The 16,566-nt window shown below is 44.1% G+C and overlaps 1 protein-coding gene across 6 annotated transcripts in view; it reads left to right on the top strand.

Annotated features, from left to right (window-relative positions):
- The window catches only part of KLHL26 (kelch like family member 26), a 62,041-nt gene that overhangs the window by 11,320 nt on the left and 34,155 nt on the right, over window positions 1-16,566 (top strand). The window contains exon 1 of one of the 6 annotated variants that reach the window (XM_056574685.1): window positions 1,537-1,574. The exons of 4 other annotated variants lie outside the window; for them this stretch is intronic. Coding sequence is in view for 1 of the 2 variants with exons in the window: in XM_056574703.1 (XP_056430678.1) it covers window positions 9,878-9,900 (23 nt within the window). In the remaining variant the exon portion in view is untranslated. Of the gene's footprint in view, window positions 1-1,536; window positions 1,575-9,688; window positions 9,901-16,566 lie in introns of those variants that run through there. One more of the 6 variants, XM_056574703.1, reaches the window with a different exon arrangement.

The raw sequence follows: 16,566 nt of genomic DNA on the forward strand, positions 1-16,566 counted from the left end.
TGTGTATGACCGCGAGCATTGGAGCGGTGCTCGCGTCATACACGGCAGGTTCCGGCTGCTATCAGCAGCCGGAGACCCGCCGGTAATGGCCGACTTCCGCGATTATGCGGATGTCCGCCATTAACCCCTCAGATGCTGTGATCAGTACAGATCACGGCATCTGCGGAAATGCGCATGTTAAAATAGATGATCGGATCGCCCCCCCACAGCGCTGCCGCGGGGATCCGATTATCTGTAATGGTGGACGGAGGTCCCTTACCTGCCTCCGTCCGTCTCCCGGTGTCTTCTGCTCTGATCTGAGATCGAGCAGACCAGAGCAGAAGATAGCCGATAATATTGATCAGTGCTATGTCCTTTGCATAGCACTGAACAGTATTAGTAATCAAATAATTGCTGTAGATAGTCCCCTATGGGGACATAAAAAGTGTAAAAAATTAAATAAAAAATAAAAAAAAGTGGAAAATTTTAAAATAAAAAGTAAAAAAAATGAAAAATCCCCTCCCCCAATGAAAAGTGTCCTTTTTTTCCCATTTTTCCTCCAAAAAGCGTAAAAAAGTTTTTTTTTTTTATAAACATATTTGGTATTGCCGCATGTGTAAATGTCTGAACTATCAAAATATAATGTTAATGGTGAACGGCGTATGGTGAACGGCGTAAATGTAAAAAAAAAAAAAGGCCAATAATGCAGCTTTTTTTGTCACGTTTTATTCCCAAAAATGTTTTATAAAAAATGATTTAAAAGTTTTATATACGCAAATGTGGTATCGATAAAAATTAGATGTCAGCGCAAAAAATTTGCCCTCATACCACCCTATACACGGAAAAATGAAAAAGTTATAGGTGGTCAAACTAGGGCGATTTTAGATTACTGATTTTGTACAAAAAGTTTGATTTTTTTAAGCGGTACAAAAATATAAAAGTATCTAGCCATGGGTATCATTTTAATCGTATTGACCCACAAAATAAAGAACACATGTCATTTTTACTGTAAAGTGTACAGTGTGAAAACGAAACCCTCCAAAATGTGCAAAATTGTGGTTTTCATTTAAAATTTCCTCCCTAAAAATTTTTTTTTTTGGGTTCGCTGTACATATTATGGTAAAATGAGAGGTTTCATTACAAACTACAATTGGTCATGCAAAAAACAAGCGTCATATGGGTCTGTAGAGGGAAATATAAAAGAGTTATGGATTTTAGAAGGCGAGGAGGAAAAAACGAAAATGCAAAAATAAAATTGGCCTGGTCCTTAAAGCGTACCTGTTATAGTGCAAACATTTTTTTTTAAAAGCTATATGTTACTCAGGACCCAATCCTGATCATGTGCATATAATTTTTATGTATCTCGGACCTATATATCCAGAGATATAAACATTTATCTATTGGTGAGTTACTTTTTCATTGTGCAGGCTGGAGGGGGGGGGGGGTGTCAGTCTGTCTCCCTCACAGGAGAAAGCCTGGGCAGTCAGCCAATCAGTAGTCTCTACTCTGTAACCCTTTCCTCTCTGGTTTTATGCTGTGTCACGTGTCAGAGGAAGATACTTGGAGCTTGCCTGCAGTAATCAGAAGACATTATGGTGAATTCATAACAGGATAAAATGTATAAATATAAGAATAGATCTTTTTAAAATTAGTGCAAGGATTTTTTAGATAAAAGTACAGCATTTTTATGAATACATGTTCTATCTGTTTTATCTTCTCCTAGTAATGCTGGATACTAATCAGCATAGCTGTCACTATGTGTGTCATTCATCTTTCACAGACTCCTGAATGTCTGAACAACTTCTTTGTCATTCAGGAGTCCGAGAAAGCTTTGACTATTTCAGCATGCTGGGAGTTGTAGTTTAGTAACAACTGAAGCTGCAATGTTTGTAAATAACTGTGTTAGAGCAGTGTTGCCTCCAGCTGTTTTAAAACCACAGCTCCCAGCATGTCCACACATCCTTTATCTGTAGTTTTGCATACACAATAGAAATACTTGATACCGGTATGCTTTACGGCCGGTATCCAATATGCTGTAAAATCTAGACTAGTCTGTCTGGCTAAAAGACAGGCGACCCCTAGTGGTGGCTATTTTGAGTCCTGAAATATATGAAACGTTTTTAACAATGACAGTGCCTCTTTAAGGTCAAAATGGGCTTGGTCCGTAAGGGATTACAATTGCCCTCTTCTGGCCTCTATGAGGGAGATTTATCGAGGGATTTAAGCAGCTTTTTTTGCTTTCAAAAGTCGCACGTGTGCCTAAGCAATTTTTTGTGCGACTTTTATGGGTAAGCAAAAAATACCAATCTGCCCTACCTAAGCAATTTTCAGTTTTTACTTTTCAGTGGTCCAGGATTTATCATTGCGAAAGTCGCACGTAAGCAAATAAAAGTCGCAAACCCCCTTCAAAAAGTCTCAAGTGTAAGCGAGGTCAGACCTGGCTTACAAACTTGCCTATGACAGCATTTTCAAAAAGCTGCACAAAAAAATTGCACATAAGACTTTGTGTGCGACATTTTGCACAGCTCTGCTCCCCAGCATCCACTCACATCTACCACCTACCTGCAAGGTGTTGGGACTTCAACTCCCAGCATGTCCTCACTGTAAGGGCATACTGGGAATTGTAGTCCTGCAATAGCTAGCGGGTGGGTGGTAGATGTGGTCGGGGAGCAGAGCTGTGCAAGAAGTCGCAGGTGAGACTTTTTTGTGTGACTTTTTTCCACTTTCATTTTCACAGGCACGGTGGGACGAGCGGGTAGGAGATGAACAGGAGGAGGTTGACAAGCTTGTCACCTGCCCGCACATCTCCTGCCCACACAACACTACTACAACCCACAGCATATCCTTACTGTAACGACATGCTGGGAATTGTAGTTGTGCGGCACGGGGGGAGTGTGTTAAATTGGCGGGCAGATGACAAGCTTGTCACCCGGCGGCGCCGCATGACTACAACTCCCATTATGTCCTTACTGTAAGGGCATGCTGGGAGTTGTAGTCATGCGGTGCGCGTGGGTTACAATAAATGTACTAACCTATTTTCCTTTTTTTTTTTTCCTTCTCATTTCCAATCCGTGTATCTTGTGGACTACGACGATGACCAGAGTTTTTTTGTTGTTTAATGTTAATAAAATGGTTAACGAGGACTTGTGGGGGAGTGTTTTTTTTTTTTTTTTGGAATACGTGTTTTTTTTATTTACTTTACAGGCTAAGGCCGCTTTCACACTATAGATCCGTTATAATGACCCGTTAACAAAACCATTAAAAATTCACTATTTCTCCCATTACCACGTCCGTTATTAATAAGGGGCTATGATGGGTTAAAAACAGGTAATGTAAAAATCCCATAGATTATACTGGGATTTTGTAACGTCCGTTTTTAATGGTTTTGTTAACGGCTCATGATATCGGAGCATTCTATAGTGGGAAAGCAACCTTAGTAGTGGAAGCGGTCTTATAGACAGAATCCATTACTAAGCCAGGGCACGAAAAACAGCTAGCGCTAACTCAATTATTACCCCGGTACCCACCACCACAGGGGTGCCGGGAAGAGCTGCTTACAACCGGCACGGAGCGTCAAATATGGCGCTCCTGGGCCTAGGCGGTAACAGGCTGGTGTTATTTAGGGTGGGGAGGGCAAGTAACAATGGTCCTCGCCCACCCTGGTAACGGTGGGCTGTTGCTGCTTGGTTGGTATTTGGCTAAGAATGAAAATATGGAGAACTCTATGCGTTTTTTCCCCTTAAATTAATAAAAGAAAAACGCATAGGGTTCCCTGTATTTTTATTCTCCAAACAACAACAGCCTAACGTTACCAGGGTGGGCAAGGACCATTGTTACTGGCCCTTCCCAGCCTAAATAACGCCAGCCTGCTACCACCTAGACTCAGGAACGCCATTTTTGACGCTCCGGGACTATTGGTACCGACACCCCTGTGGCGGAGGGTACCGGGGTAATAATCGGGGGTTAGCGCTAGCTGTTTTTGGGGCTAACTCTAAGCCCCAGCTTAGGCTGCTTTCACACTATAAAATTCATCCGTTTTAAAGATCTGTTTGATGTTCCGTTATGAAAACCCTGAAAATCGTCCATTAAACGGCCGTTACAAAATCCCATACGGCCGTTAGAAAATACCATTATAATCTATGGGATTTTTACATTATCTGTTTTAACCCGTTAAAGCCCGTTATTAATAACTCCCGTTACTATCTTCCGTCACAAAATAACGTCCGTTATTAATAACGGGTAAAAACGGATAATGTAAAAATCCCATAGACTATGATGGGATTTTGTAACGGCCGTTTAACGGACGATTTTTATGGTTTTCATAACGGAACATCAAACGGATCTTTAAAACGGATGAATTTCATAGTGTGAAAGCAGCCTTAGTAATTGACTCATTCTATAAGACAGCTTCCACTACTAAGCCTGTAAAGTAAATAAAAAAAAGATTAAAAAAACTTTTATTCCAAAAAACACAACAAGCCCTCGTTACAAAATGTTGTTAATATTAAACAAAAAAAAAACGCTGGTCATCGTAGTCCAAATCTGAAGTAGCCCACAGAATAGACGGATCTGAAATGAAAAAAAAAAAATGGGTTAGTACAATTAGGCGGAAAAAGTGGTAAAAAAATGTAATAAACACACACACTTTTTTTTTTTTTTTGTATGTATAAGAAAATGGTATTCCAAACTGATTTTAAAAAAATGCCTACAGAACTCTACAAAGTGCAAAAAACTGAGTAGGTGCCGTAAAATACAACTTTTAATATGATAATTTAAAATACACCAAAAAAATAATAGAGGATAGTGTATATAAATTGATACCGACCCAAAACAAAGATAAAGAAGGGAGGGCACACAAGATGCAGTTCCCCCATCTCTCATATAGGTCCTTATGTCTGTACACCAAAATAACACCAATTTTAACCCCTTACTTATGACCCAACGCGTTTCTGTTCTATTAGAACTTCATCAGGGGTGATCTAGAGGGCACAGGTATTATACCACAAAATAACCGGTGTCAGATCAGGTCATAGAAGAAGACCGAACTAAAAACAGCAGCAGGCCCAAATGGCTAGAAATGCTAAGGTACAATATAATTAGCACAAATAATTAGAAATTACAAAATTCACAAGATATAACCCCTTGCAGGACTGATAACCTGCAAATGGACGATACCAATATACCAGGGGGTACCAATGAGCTCCTCATTCACCATACAATTCATAGAGATGAGCATCGGTGCGCTCCCCGACATTGTACGGGCACTCTGCCACTGTAGAGTTTACCTGGCACCTCGCTTCTAATCCTGCAGCAGCTAGATGGCCCTTATGTATTACCTGAGCTCATCTCTATGAATTGAAGGGTGAATGAGGAGCTCAGGCTAGAGCAACATAAATAAGATCGGATGGCACAGAGGAAGGTTAATAGCCTTGCAGCGGCGATCGGCTCTGCAGGCTAATAGCTGCGGCCCTTGGCTGTTGATTCCAGCCAGATGTAGTCACAATCCTGCTCCTTAGCTGCTCCCCCCTTACCAGGACCTACCCATATGTCCTGGGAAGGGAAGGGTGTATTCACATGTACAGTAAGTATTCTGTGCATATTTGATGAGCAGCATTGGAAGCTGTAAGTGTTATGCTGCAGATTTCATTCTAAACTAAATTATTGAACACAGCTTCAAATCTGTATAATTAAATATGCGCAGGATACTGTACGTGTGAACTGACCCTATAAGCAGAGAGCTGCTTCAATACACTGGGCTCATGTTTGCGTTGTTAGATCTACAGTATTTTCGGAAAATTCCTGCAGTAATTTTTTTTTCTTGCCGCCAGTAATATAGGAAAGCAAACAATCCCTGTAATATTTGCAGTAGATTATGTAACTGTGAACGTACTCTTAGGGAAGTTCCCATGTGTTGGATCTATGGTAAGTTGGAAACGGCGAACTTGTGCTGTGGCAGTTTTTCTGTGGTGGATTTTCCACTGCGGAGAATCGACAGCAGATTACATTGACTTCAATAGCATCTGCTGTGGAGATTCCACTGAAGAAAATTTTCCACAAAAAAACTGCCACGGCTCAAACTGCAGCTGTAGATCCCGCACGTGTTTAGTATAGATTCATATAGAGTAACCCCCCCCGATATGCGATGGCCCCGACATATGATCAAATCGACATACTATGGCCTCTCAGAGGCCATCGCATGTCGATGTCAGCATCGACATACGATGCTTTTATATGTCGGGCCATTGCATTAACTGCTATCTGACAGTGCAAAATGCTTAAGCTGCTGTCGGATAGCAGTTTAAACATCCCCAGGTTCACTTACCTATCCCCGCTGCTCCGGGTCCACTTCGCGATCCTCCAGCATTTTCTGCATCTTCTCCAGGGTCCGGGCCTCGCTTTCCGGCGTCGTTATTACGTCGCTACGCACGCCGTGGCGGCGCAGCAGCGTAATAACGTCACCAGAAAGCAAGGCCCGGACCCTGGAGAAGATGCGGAAGAAGCCGGAGGATCCCGAAGAAGACGCCGGAGCAGCGGGACAGCATCGGGAGCCCCTGGAACAGCATCGGGAGCGGTGAGGACGCGGTCTGGAGTGGCAGGGACAGGTGAGTATTAAATGCACTTTTTACATTGCACGAATCCCTCAACATATGATGGATTCGACAAACGATGCGTCGTTTGGAACGAATTACCATCGTATGTGGAGGGACCACTGTATTGATCTCAATCAATCTAAAACAGTCATATACATTAGTTTTGCTAAAAATCAAATCACAAAAAATGTACAAAAACTGATCAAAAAGTCCCATCAAAACAAAAATGATACCAATAAAAACAACAAATAACAGGGCAAAGAATTAGCCCTCATACAACCCCCTATATATAGAAAATTTAGATTGAAAAGTTTGACCTATAAAAGTTTTGCAATAATAGAAAAAGAATGTAAACATGGGTATCGTTTAAATCGTATTGACCCACAGAATAAAGATACTGTGGGGGAGATTTATCAAAACCTGTTCAGAGGAAAAGTTGCCCATAACCACCAATCAGATTGTTTGTCTAGTTTTCAAAAAAGGCCTCTAAAAATGAAAGAAACAATCTGGTTACTATGGCCATCTGATCAACCTTTCCTTCCCCCACCCAAAAAAAAAAAAATAATTGCAATTTTTTTTTCATTTTCCTCAAACAAATAACAATTTTTGGTTTTGCTGTACATTTTATAGTAAAATGAAAGTTGTCATTACAAAGTACAATTGGTCATGCAAAAAGAGTCTATTAAAAGGTAGGGAGGAAAAAACACAAAAATATAATAATTGTCTGTGTCCCCATGGCTATCATTATAAATGGACATCTGCCATACTGCATTTAAAATTTAAAAAAAACTCGGAAAAAAATATGTAGTGTTTTTCCTTCATTTTTTCCCTGTTCTTCCTACCTCTTGAACAGATCAGATTCAGTGGAAAATCTTTGTGATTAAACCAAGGTCACACATGCCATATTTTGCTGCATCTTTTCCTACCCACTGAAGTCAATAGGTAGCAAAACCAGCTTCAGAAAATATGCAGCAAAATACAGCATGTGTGACCCTAGCCTAAAAGGTAATTTACTTAAAGGGGTACTCTGGGGGAAAACAGATTTGAAAATTACTTCTATTAAAAAAATATTAATCCTTCCAGTAGCTGCTGAATACAACAGGAAATTATTTTCTTTTTGGAACACAGAGCTCTCTGCTGACATCTCTGTCCATTTTAAGAACTGTCCAGAGTAGGAGAAAATCCCCATAGCAAACATATGCTGCTCTGAACAGTTCCTAAAATGGACAGAGATGTCAGCAGAGTGCTCGTGATGTCAGCAGAGAGCATTGTGTTCCAAAAAGAAAATAATTTCCTCTGTAGTATTCAGCAGCTAATAAGTACTGGAAGGATTGAGATTTTTGTAATAGAAGTAATTTACAAATCTGTTTAACTTTCTAGCACCAGTTTATTTCAAAAAAGAAAAAAAAAAGAGTTTTCCATCAGAGTACCCCTTTAAGTCACAGATCATGATACTCTCTTTCTGAATTTAAAAACTCAACAAAATGTAATCTGGCTGTGGCATTGGGGCACAATGATCAACAACAGAAATTTAGATGCACCATCCAATGTCTGGCCACAGGTGAGCTGTCTACAAGAGGAGGAGGGGGGGGGCCTGCTGTCTACAAGGGGGGAATATCGGTATAAGTTATTGGCTATCGGCCTGAAAGTTCACAGGTTATCGGTATCTGCTCTAAAAAATCTATATCGGTCGATCCCTAGTGAATGGGTCTGCTGAAGACCCATTCACACTATTGGAGTTCACACCACTGAATTCCAACGTGCAAATTAGCATGTGGAATTCCGCACTAATTACTCTGTGAACAAACCCATAGGCCACTGCATATTATTTTGGTCAGTAGTTATAAGCCAAAATTAGAAGAGGTGTAAATTTTTCCATTAAAGGTTTTCTCTTTATATGTTCCTTTGCTAGTTTTTGGTTGCAAAAGTGGCCTTTTTTCTGGTGTGGTTTTTTTTGGGGAATATTGTCATTGCAGTTCTAGTCAAAACCAGAAGTAGATCCAGTAGGAAAGATAAGTATAAGTCCTTCCTTTTATATTTACCATTCCTTTTGAATACACATCTGGTTTGGCTCAAAAACTGCAGTGGCAGTTTTCCAAAAAATTACAGAAAAAAAACCTGTGTGGAAACCTAGCCTTATGCTGATGTTACCCCCTGTGCTTTACACTGCAGCTTTTTGTGATTGCATAGTAAGAAGTTAATTACACACATGCATGTAGCTCTAAAATGGCATTTCGGAGAGTCAACTTAGGTTTGTCCTGGGTCTCTGACTATACCTAGAGCTAAACTTGAATTAAGTGGAAATGCTGAGTATGATAATGTCAGCTTTATCACATAGACTCAGGGCTTAAAGGGGTACTCCACTGGCGAGTGTTCTGGCTGCGTTCAGACATCAGGCACCTCCTGATATCAGGCCACGCCCCCTCAATGTAAGTCTATGGGAGGGGCGGGGCAGCCTTCCATAAACTTACATTGAGGGGGCGTAGCCTGACATCATGAGGGGTCGAACCCCACAGCGCGCGCACAGCGTTCGGAAATAAATGTTCTGAACGCAGCCAGTACACTGGCCAGTGGAGTACCCCTTTAAGCATGGCACCACAGTCCTCTGCAAACACCTTCCATCCTTACTAGCAATATTTTTGAGTACCCAAGATACTGATAAAGCCATCACCAAAAAAAATATATATATATATATATATATATATATTTACTTATTTACTAGCAATTAGCTCGCTCTGTGATCAATTACAAGTTATATGATAAAACTCAAATGGGTTGTCCAGCCATAGACCCCCCCCCCCCTTTCCCACAATTTTTTTGTACAAACATCATGGAATGCTTACCAAGTCCCTAGGGTCTTGTTAAGCTGACAAAGCACTGCCTGCAAAGCCTCCTTATGATGCTTGTTGCGAGGCTGAAAACCAGGTTACTTCCTGGTTTAGAAGATGGCACTGGACAGCCAGACTACAATACCCATAAGCACTAGGGCACCCTCTGTGTGTGGAAATTCATGCCCACCTTTTCTAGGAAACAAGTGCATGAGATGAAGCCACAAGGACAACTGAACACACAGCTACTGTTTATTATGTGATGTTGGTGTAAAATTCACGTTTCTGAAGACAGGAACTCCGGTGTATGTGGATCCGCTGGACCTGTGTGGCAGATGACTCGGACCGTACCAGGGAGCGAAGTCTAAGGTGCCGCTGGTCTTCACTAGAGCCCGCCGCAAAGCAGGATGGGCTTGCAGCTGCAGCCGACACCCAGGTCGCTACCCTTGGCACGGCTCGACCACACAGGCGGCTGAGGAGATGCGAGGCACAGGAGGGATAAGGTAACTTGTAGTCTGGATAGCAGTAGGTCACGGCGGGCGGCACAGTAGCGTAGTCGGGACGTAGCAGGAGTTCAGTAGGCAGGCGGCAGAGGAGCAAGGTCAAGTCACAAGAGCAGGAGATCTGGTACACGGCAAGGCAATACAAAGGAACGCTTTCTCTTGGGCACAAGGCAACACAAAGATCCGGCAGAGAACTGAGGAGAGTGGAGGAATTTATAAAAAAAAAAAAAGCCACAGGTCGTAACACTAATGACCGTACTGGCCCTTTAAATCTTAAAGCTCCGGTGCGCGCACACCCTCAGGGACGGGGACACGCGCGCCGGAGCAGAGGGGTGGAGGCAGGAGAAACACCCGGAGAGTGACTGACTGGGGCTCGCATGCAGACGCCTCCCGCGATGCGAGTCCCAGCCCCGTCGGCAGCAGAAGATAAGGGGACCATGCGCTCACGGCCAGCGTGTGAGGCCGGAGCGCATAGTGTAACAGTACCCCCCCCCCCCCTTTTTGGTCTCCCCCTCCTTTTACGAGAGAAAACTCCTGAGAAGGTCACGGTCCAGGATATTCTCCTCAGGTTCCCAAGATCTCTCCTCAGGACTGTAACCCTCCCAGTCGACCAAAAAAAAATTGTTTACCTCTCACAGTTTTTGCAGCAAGAATCTGTTTAACTTTGTAGACGTCAGATGAGCCGGAGACAGGTGTTGGGACAGGATTCTCCTGAGAGAACCGGTTTACAACATGAGGCTTGAGGAGAGAGACATGGAAGGAATTGGGAATACGTAACGTAGCAGGTAGACGGAGTTTGTAGGAGACTGTATTGATCTTTTTTAAAATCTGGAAGGGACCAAGATAGCGGGGCCCGAGCTTGTAACAGGGGATCTTGAAGTGGATGTATTTGGATGAAAGCCACACCATGTCACCAGGAGAGAAGGATGGAGGAGGTCTTCTACTTTTATCCGCTTGCGCCTTCATGTGTGAAGAAGCTTGGGACAACGACTGTCGGGTCTGTTGCCATATGGTGGAGAAGTCACGGACCAGCTCATCAACAGCAGGCACACCTGAGGAGACTGGAAGAGGAGAACAGAGATGGAGTCCGTAGACAACAAAAAAGGGAGACGACCTTGTGGACTCGGAATCCTTAAGATTATATGAGAATTCAACCCAGGGGAGAAGGTCGACCCAATCATCTTGGCGAGCTGAAACAAAATGCCGAAGATAAGTCTCAAGGATTTGATTAACCCTCTCCACCTGACCATTGGACTGAGGGTGGTAGGCCGAGGAGAAGCCAGATTGATGTCCAGACGGTTACAAAGGGCTCGCCAGAACTCGATCCGAAACTATATGCTGTGGAAGACCATGTAAACGAAAGACATCCAACAAGAAGTACTTTGCCAGCTGGGGAGCAGAAGGAAGACCTGGTAGAGGAATGAAATGAGCCATCTTGGAAAATCGATCTAATACGACCCAGGTGACAGTGTTATTATGAGAAGGTGGCAAATCGGTGATGAAGGCCATGGCGATATGGGACCAGGGAGTCTCTGGAATGGGTTAAAGCTGTAAGAGTCCTGCAGGTCTTTACCGAGGAGTTTTGTCACGGGCACAGGACCGAACAAAATCAGAAACATCACGTTCAAGATGGGGCCACCAGTAGTGCCGGGAAATAAGAAGTAGGGTCTTGCGTATTCCAGGATGTCCTGCTGTCAAGGAAGAATTACCCTATTTCAGTACCTTGCGTCTCAATCTGGTGGGCACAATGGATTTTCCTGGAGGAACTTGCTGAATCTCGGCAGGAGCGGCAGGAATCAAACGGTCAGGAGGAATAATATGCCTAGGCGTGGAGTCTAAACCAATGACGTCAGAGGACCTGGAGAGAGCATCAGCCCTGATGTTCTTGTCTGCTGGACAGAAGTGAATGAAGAAGTTGAACCTGGAAAAGAACAATGACCATCTTGCCTGGCGGGGGTCCAAACACTGAGCAGACTAAAGGTATAGAAGATTCTTATGATCGGAATAGATGCTGACCGGATGAGAAGAACCTTCCAATAAATGTCGCCATTCCTCCAAAGCTAGCTTGATAGCAAGGAGTTCACGATCTCCAATGGAGTAATTCCTCTCAGCAGAAGAGTGTAAAACAAAAGAAGAACAGGCGCTCCCTTGTGGAGAATCAACGGGATCACAGGTGCGTGAGAAGGGAGGGTAAAAATGAATGCTCACCCTGCCAGGTTGTGCAAATTCCCACACAACAAGGATCTGCGTTTGTAGTATAGTGAACTGGGTCTGCAGCCTTCCTGGAATCGACAGAAATGCAGAGGCGAAAGCTTCAGGGTTGCAGGAATACAGGCGCTGACCAGGAAGGGGACCAGTGAAGCCAGGTAGATATCAAACAGCTTTAATCCAATGCGACGCGTTTCACCGCGCTTGCGCGGTTTCATCAGGCAAGATGCCTGATGAAACCGCGCAAGCGCGGTGAAACGCGTCGCATTGGATTAAAGCTGTTTGATATCTACCTGGCTTCACTGGTCCCCTTCTTGTCCAGCGCCTGTATTCCTGCACCCCTGAAGCTTTCGCCTCTGCATTTCTCAGCAGAAGAGAAAGTCTTGGAGAAGAACCCACAAGTTACACTCTTGCCCTTCGCATTTTTCTGAGTGAGAACGGCACCCGCTCCAGTAGATGAGGCATCAACCTCCAAAGCAAAGGGCCTCTCTGGATCAGGTCTTGTAAGCACGGGAGCAGAGGCAAACGCAGACTTTAAACGGGAGAAGGCCTCTTCAGCCTCTCAAGGCCAAGATTTAGGATTGGATGCCTTTTTAGTGAGAGCCACAATAGGAGCAACCAAGGATGAAAAATGTGGGATAAACTGATGATAATAGTTAGCGAATCCCAGAAAGCATTGAATCACATATAGGCCCGAGGGACGAGGCCAATCCAATACTGCAGACAACTTATCTGGATCCATCTGCAGGCCCTGATGAGAGACAATGTAGCCAAGAAACGGAAGACTAGATTTCTCAAACAGGCATTTCTCCAGTTTGGCGTAGAGATGATTCTTCAGTAGTCGCTGAAGAACCAGATGAACATGAGTACGATGCTCCTCTAAGTTGGAAGAGAAGATCAGGATGTCATCTAGGTATACGACAACACAGGGGTCGAGAAGATCACGGAAGATATCGTTGACGAATTCCTGGAACACGGCTGGAGCATTGCAGAGACCAAAAGGCATTACAAGATACTCAAAATGTCCATCACGAGTATTGAAGGCCGTTTTCCATTCATCTCCCTTGCGGATACGAATGAGTTTATACGCACCACCTAAGTCCAACTTGGAGAAGACCTTGGCACCACGTAGGCGGTCAAAAAGTTCTGAGATAAGAGGTAGAGGGTAATGGTTCTTGACCATGATTTTGTGAAGTCCCCTGTAGTCAATGCATGGACGGAGTGAGCCATCCTTCTTCCCTACAAAGAAGAAACCTGCTCCAGCAGGAGAAGAGGACTTACGGATAAAACCCTTTTGGAGATTCTCCTGGATATACTCAGCCATGGCTTTGGTCTCAGGAACTGAAAGAGGGTATATCCTACCACAAGAAGGAGTGGTAACAGGCAGAAGATCAATAGGGCAGTCACAAGGACGATGTGGAGGCAGAGATTCAGCCTGTTTCTTGCAGAAGACGTCCGAGAAATCTTGGTAAGGTGGCAGAAGTCCAGGTAAAGGTGAAAGATGAGAAACAACTTTACCCCGGCACGGCTCGACCACACAGGCGGCTGAGGAGATGCGAAGCACAGAAGGGATGAAACAACTCGTAGTCAGGATAGCTGTAGGTCATGGCAGCCGGCACAGTAGCGTAGTCGGGACATAGCAGGAGTTCAATAGGCAGGTGGCAAAGGAGCAAGGTCAAGTCACAAGAGCAGGAGATCTGGTACACGGCAAGGCAATACAAAGGAACGCTTTCTCTTGGGCACAAGGCAACACAAAGATCCAGCAGAGAACTGAGGAGGGTGGAAGAATTTATAAACAAGCCACAGGTGGTTACACTAATGAGCGTACTGGCCCTTTAAATCTTAAAGCTCCGGTGTACGCATGCCCTAAGGGACGGGGACCTGCGCGCCGGAGCAGAGGGGTGGAGGCAGAGACGGGAGAAACACCCGGAGAGTGACGGACTAGGGCTCGCATGCGGGCGCGTCCCGCGATGCGAATCCCAGCCCCATCGGCAGCAGAAGGTAATGGGGACCATGCGCTCACGGCCAGCGTGTGAGGCCGGAGCGCATAGTGTAACAGTTGGCCAGTGATGAAGACTAAGGGGCGTACACCAAATCTGCATGGCTCACCCAGGGGATGGGCTACAGATGGGCTTGGAGGGGACACCTAGCCTACAGATGTGACGAGTGTAGGTGAGGTCATGTCTATAATAAAGCATATGCTGTAGACATGGAGATCAGAGTACTCTGTTGATTACCCCTTTAACTTGTATTCAATTCTCAAGAAAAAAATACCCCAACAGATATAAAAATTGTATGCATACAAATAATTAGTTTATTTATATACTACCAAAATATTCCACAGCAATATACAGAGCCTGTCATCACTAAAATCTGTCCCACAATCTAAATTCACCTATTAGTATGTTTAGGAGAGTAGGAGGAAACTGGAGTACCCAAAATAAACAAATAAAAACTCCTAGCAGATGTGTCCTTGGGGGGATTTGAACCTAGGACCCCACCACTGAGCCAAAGGTATCATTATTATTTCGGCTGGATTTACATATGTCCTGCGTCTGGCTTAGTGAACTCAGTTTTGTGCATGCTGTACAGGGTAAAGCAGCTAAATGTGTTACCCTGATTGAGACACAGGTACCTGTTTTACTGTCTGGCCTCCAACTTGTGATGCCAGATGAATGGGAACTCTCCCATTCAGATGAATGGGATCAGTTCTTCAATCAGTTTCCCTCCATTGCTTTTTCTACAGCACAGGAGAAAAGCACAGCCAGGCGATGCATGTAAGTATGTGATGGGGGCCTTATCCTATGCATTTTATGGGTTCATCAGGGAAGTTACAAGTGACATCAGAAGCAGATTATACGGTAAAAAGATATTGTACATTTGAAGCATATACATGTCCCGAAAAAACTAAAACAAAACATGGATATTAGGATGCAATCAGCATCCTGTTCATGTAATTTTATCTGATTTCAGTCTAGCAGTCTATCTGCTCCGTTGTGCTGCTTAGGTCTGCTGCATTCCTCTCCCTAGCAGGGGGCATGTCTCTGAGCAAGCTGTGTCACCTTTAATTTCCTGATTCTGTGTCTATCTTGGACCCAGATGAGGAGCTGATGAAACATAGATAAATAGAGATAATTACTTTCAAAAAAACGCTCCCTGTCTGTCTCCAGGTTGGGTGTGGTATTACAACTCGGCTCCATTCACTTCAATGGAACTGAGCTGCGGAACCACACCCCACCTGGAGACAGACTGGGAGCAGTTTTTGAAAGAAATTTGCTCTTTACTTATTCCTGGATAAACCCTTTAAATGAATTTCTACCCATTTCATGGTTGTAGGAGAGGAATGTCTATAGGAGGAGAATGGGTTATATGAAATCATGGGAATGGATATAGGAGGGGAATGGGATATATTAAATTAGGAGAATGGCTTTATGAATTTTATATATTGTGGGTATTTGCTCGGGTAGTCAGGTTAGCGGAAGCAGTATAGAGGCAAGGAACCAGGTTGTAAATCAAACCAGTGTTTTTTCACACTCAGCAAAACATAAGTCTTGGTGCTTGTTCATTCACAGCAAAACAAAGTTCACTTGGAATCCTAGGTGTCGGTTCACACCCGGCTAAATGCTCAGCCACAGAAAAGTTCACTAGCAGGCTTCTCGTTGGCCTACACGCCTGTTTGCAGTCTTTAGCCGTCCCGGATCAGCTTCACCAGATGAAACTTTCTAACAAATAATAGAGAGACTCGAGTGCCCACTTGATATCCAGGCACTTTCTCTCCACTATACTATACCTGGTCTCGGCTGGGGTAAGCATACGGCTGAGAAAAACATCGGGATGCTCCTCCCCGTTGACTTCCTGAGACAGTACAGCACCGAGACCTACTTCGGAGGCATCGGTCTGTACTATAAACTCCCTTATGGAGTCGAGCTTCACCAAAACCGGGGACCCACACAGGGTCGACTTCAAAGCAGAGAAAGCCTTTTCCACCTGTTCATTCCAGTGCACCATCACTGACTTGCATACCTTCAAAAGGCCTGTCAAGGGTGTGGCCACTGTAGCAAAGTGGGGGACAAACCTCATATAGTATCCCACCATTCCCTGGAATGACTTTGCTTGCCAAGTAGTGACAGGTCGTGGCCAATTCCAAATTTCCTTTACTTTGTTCACCTGATAACTCTGCTCCCAATTACATACCCCAGGTACTTGGTCTCTTCTAACCCTATCGCGCACTTTTTTGGGTTAGCGGTTATGCCAGCCTTCCTAAGGGAGTCGACTGCAGCCAGTCGGTACTGTGGATGATGTGGATGGAGTACAATGTCAATTAGTCTTTGAAACATGGCGGGAGCGCCATGTAGACCAAAGGGTAATACCTTGTACTGATACAGCCCCTCTGGTGTGATAAAGGCTGTTTTCTTCTTGGCAGCCTCCGTCAAGAGTACCTGCCAGTACCAAAACAGA

The sequence above is a fragment of the Hyla sarda genome, chromosome 1, assembly GCF_029499605.1.
Source record: "Hyla sarda isolate aHylSar1 chromosome 1, aHylSar1.hap1, whole genome shotgun sequence".
Lineage (NCBI taxonomy): Eukaryota > Metazoa > Chordata > Amphibia > Anura > Hylidae > Hyla > Hyla sarda.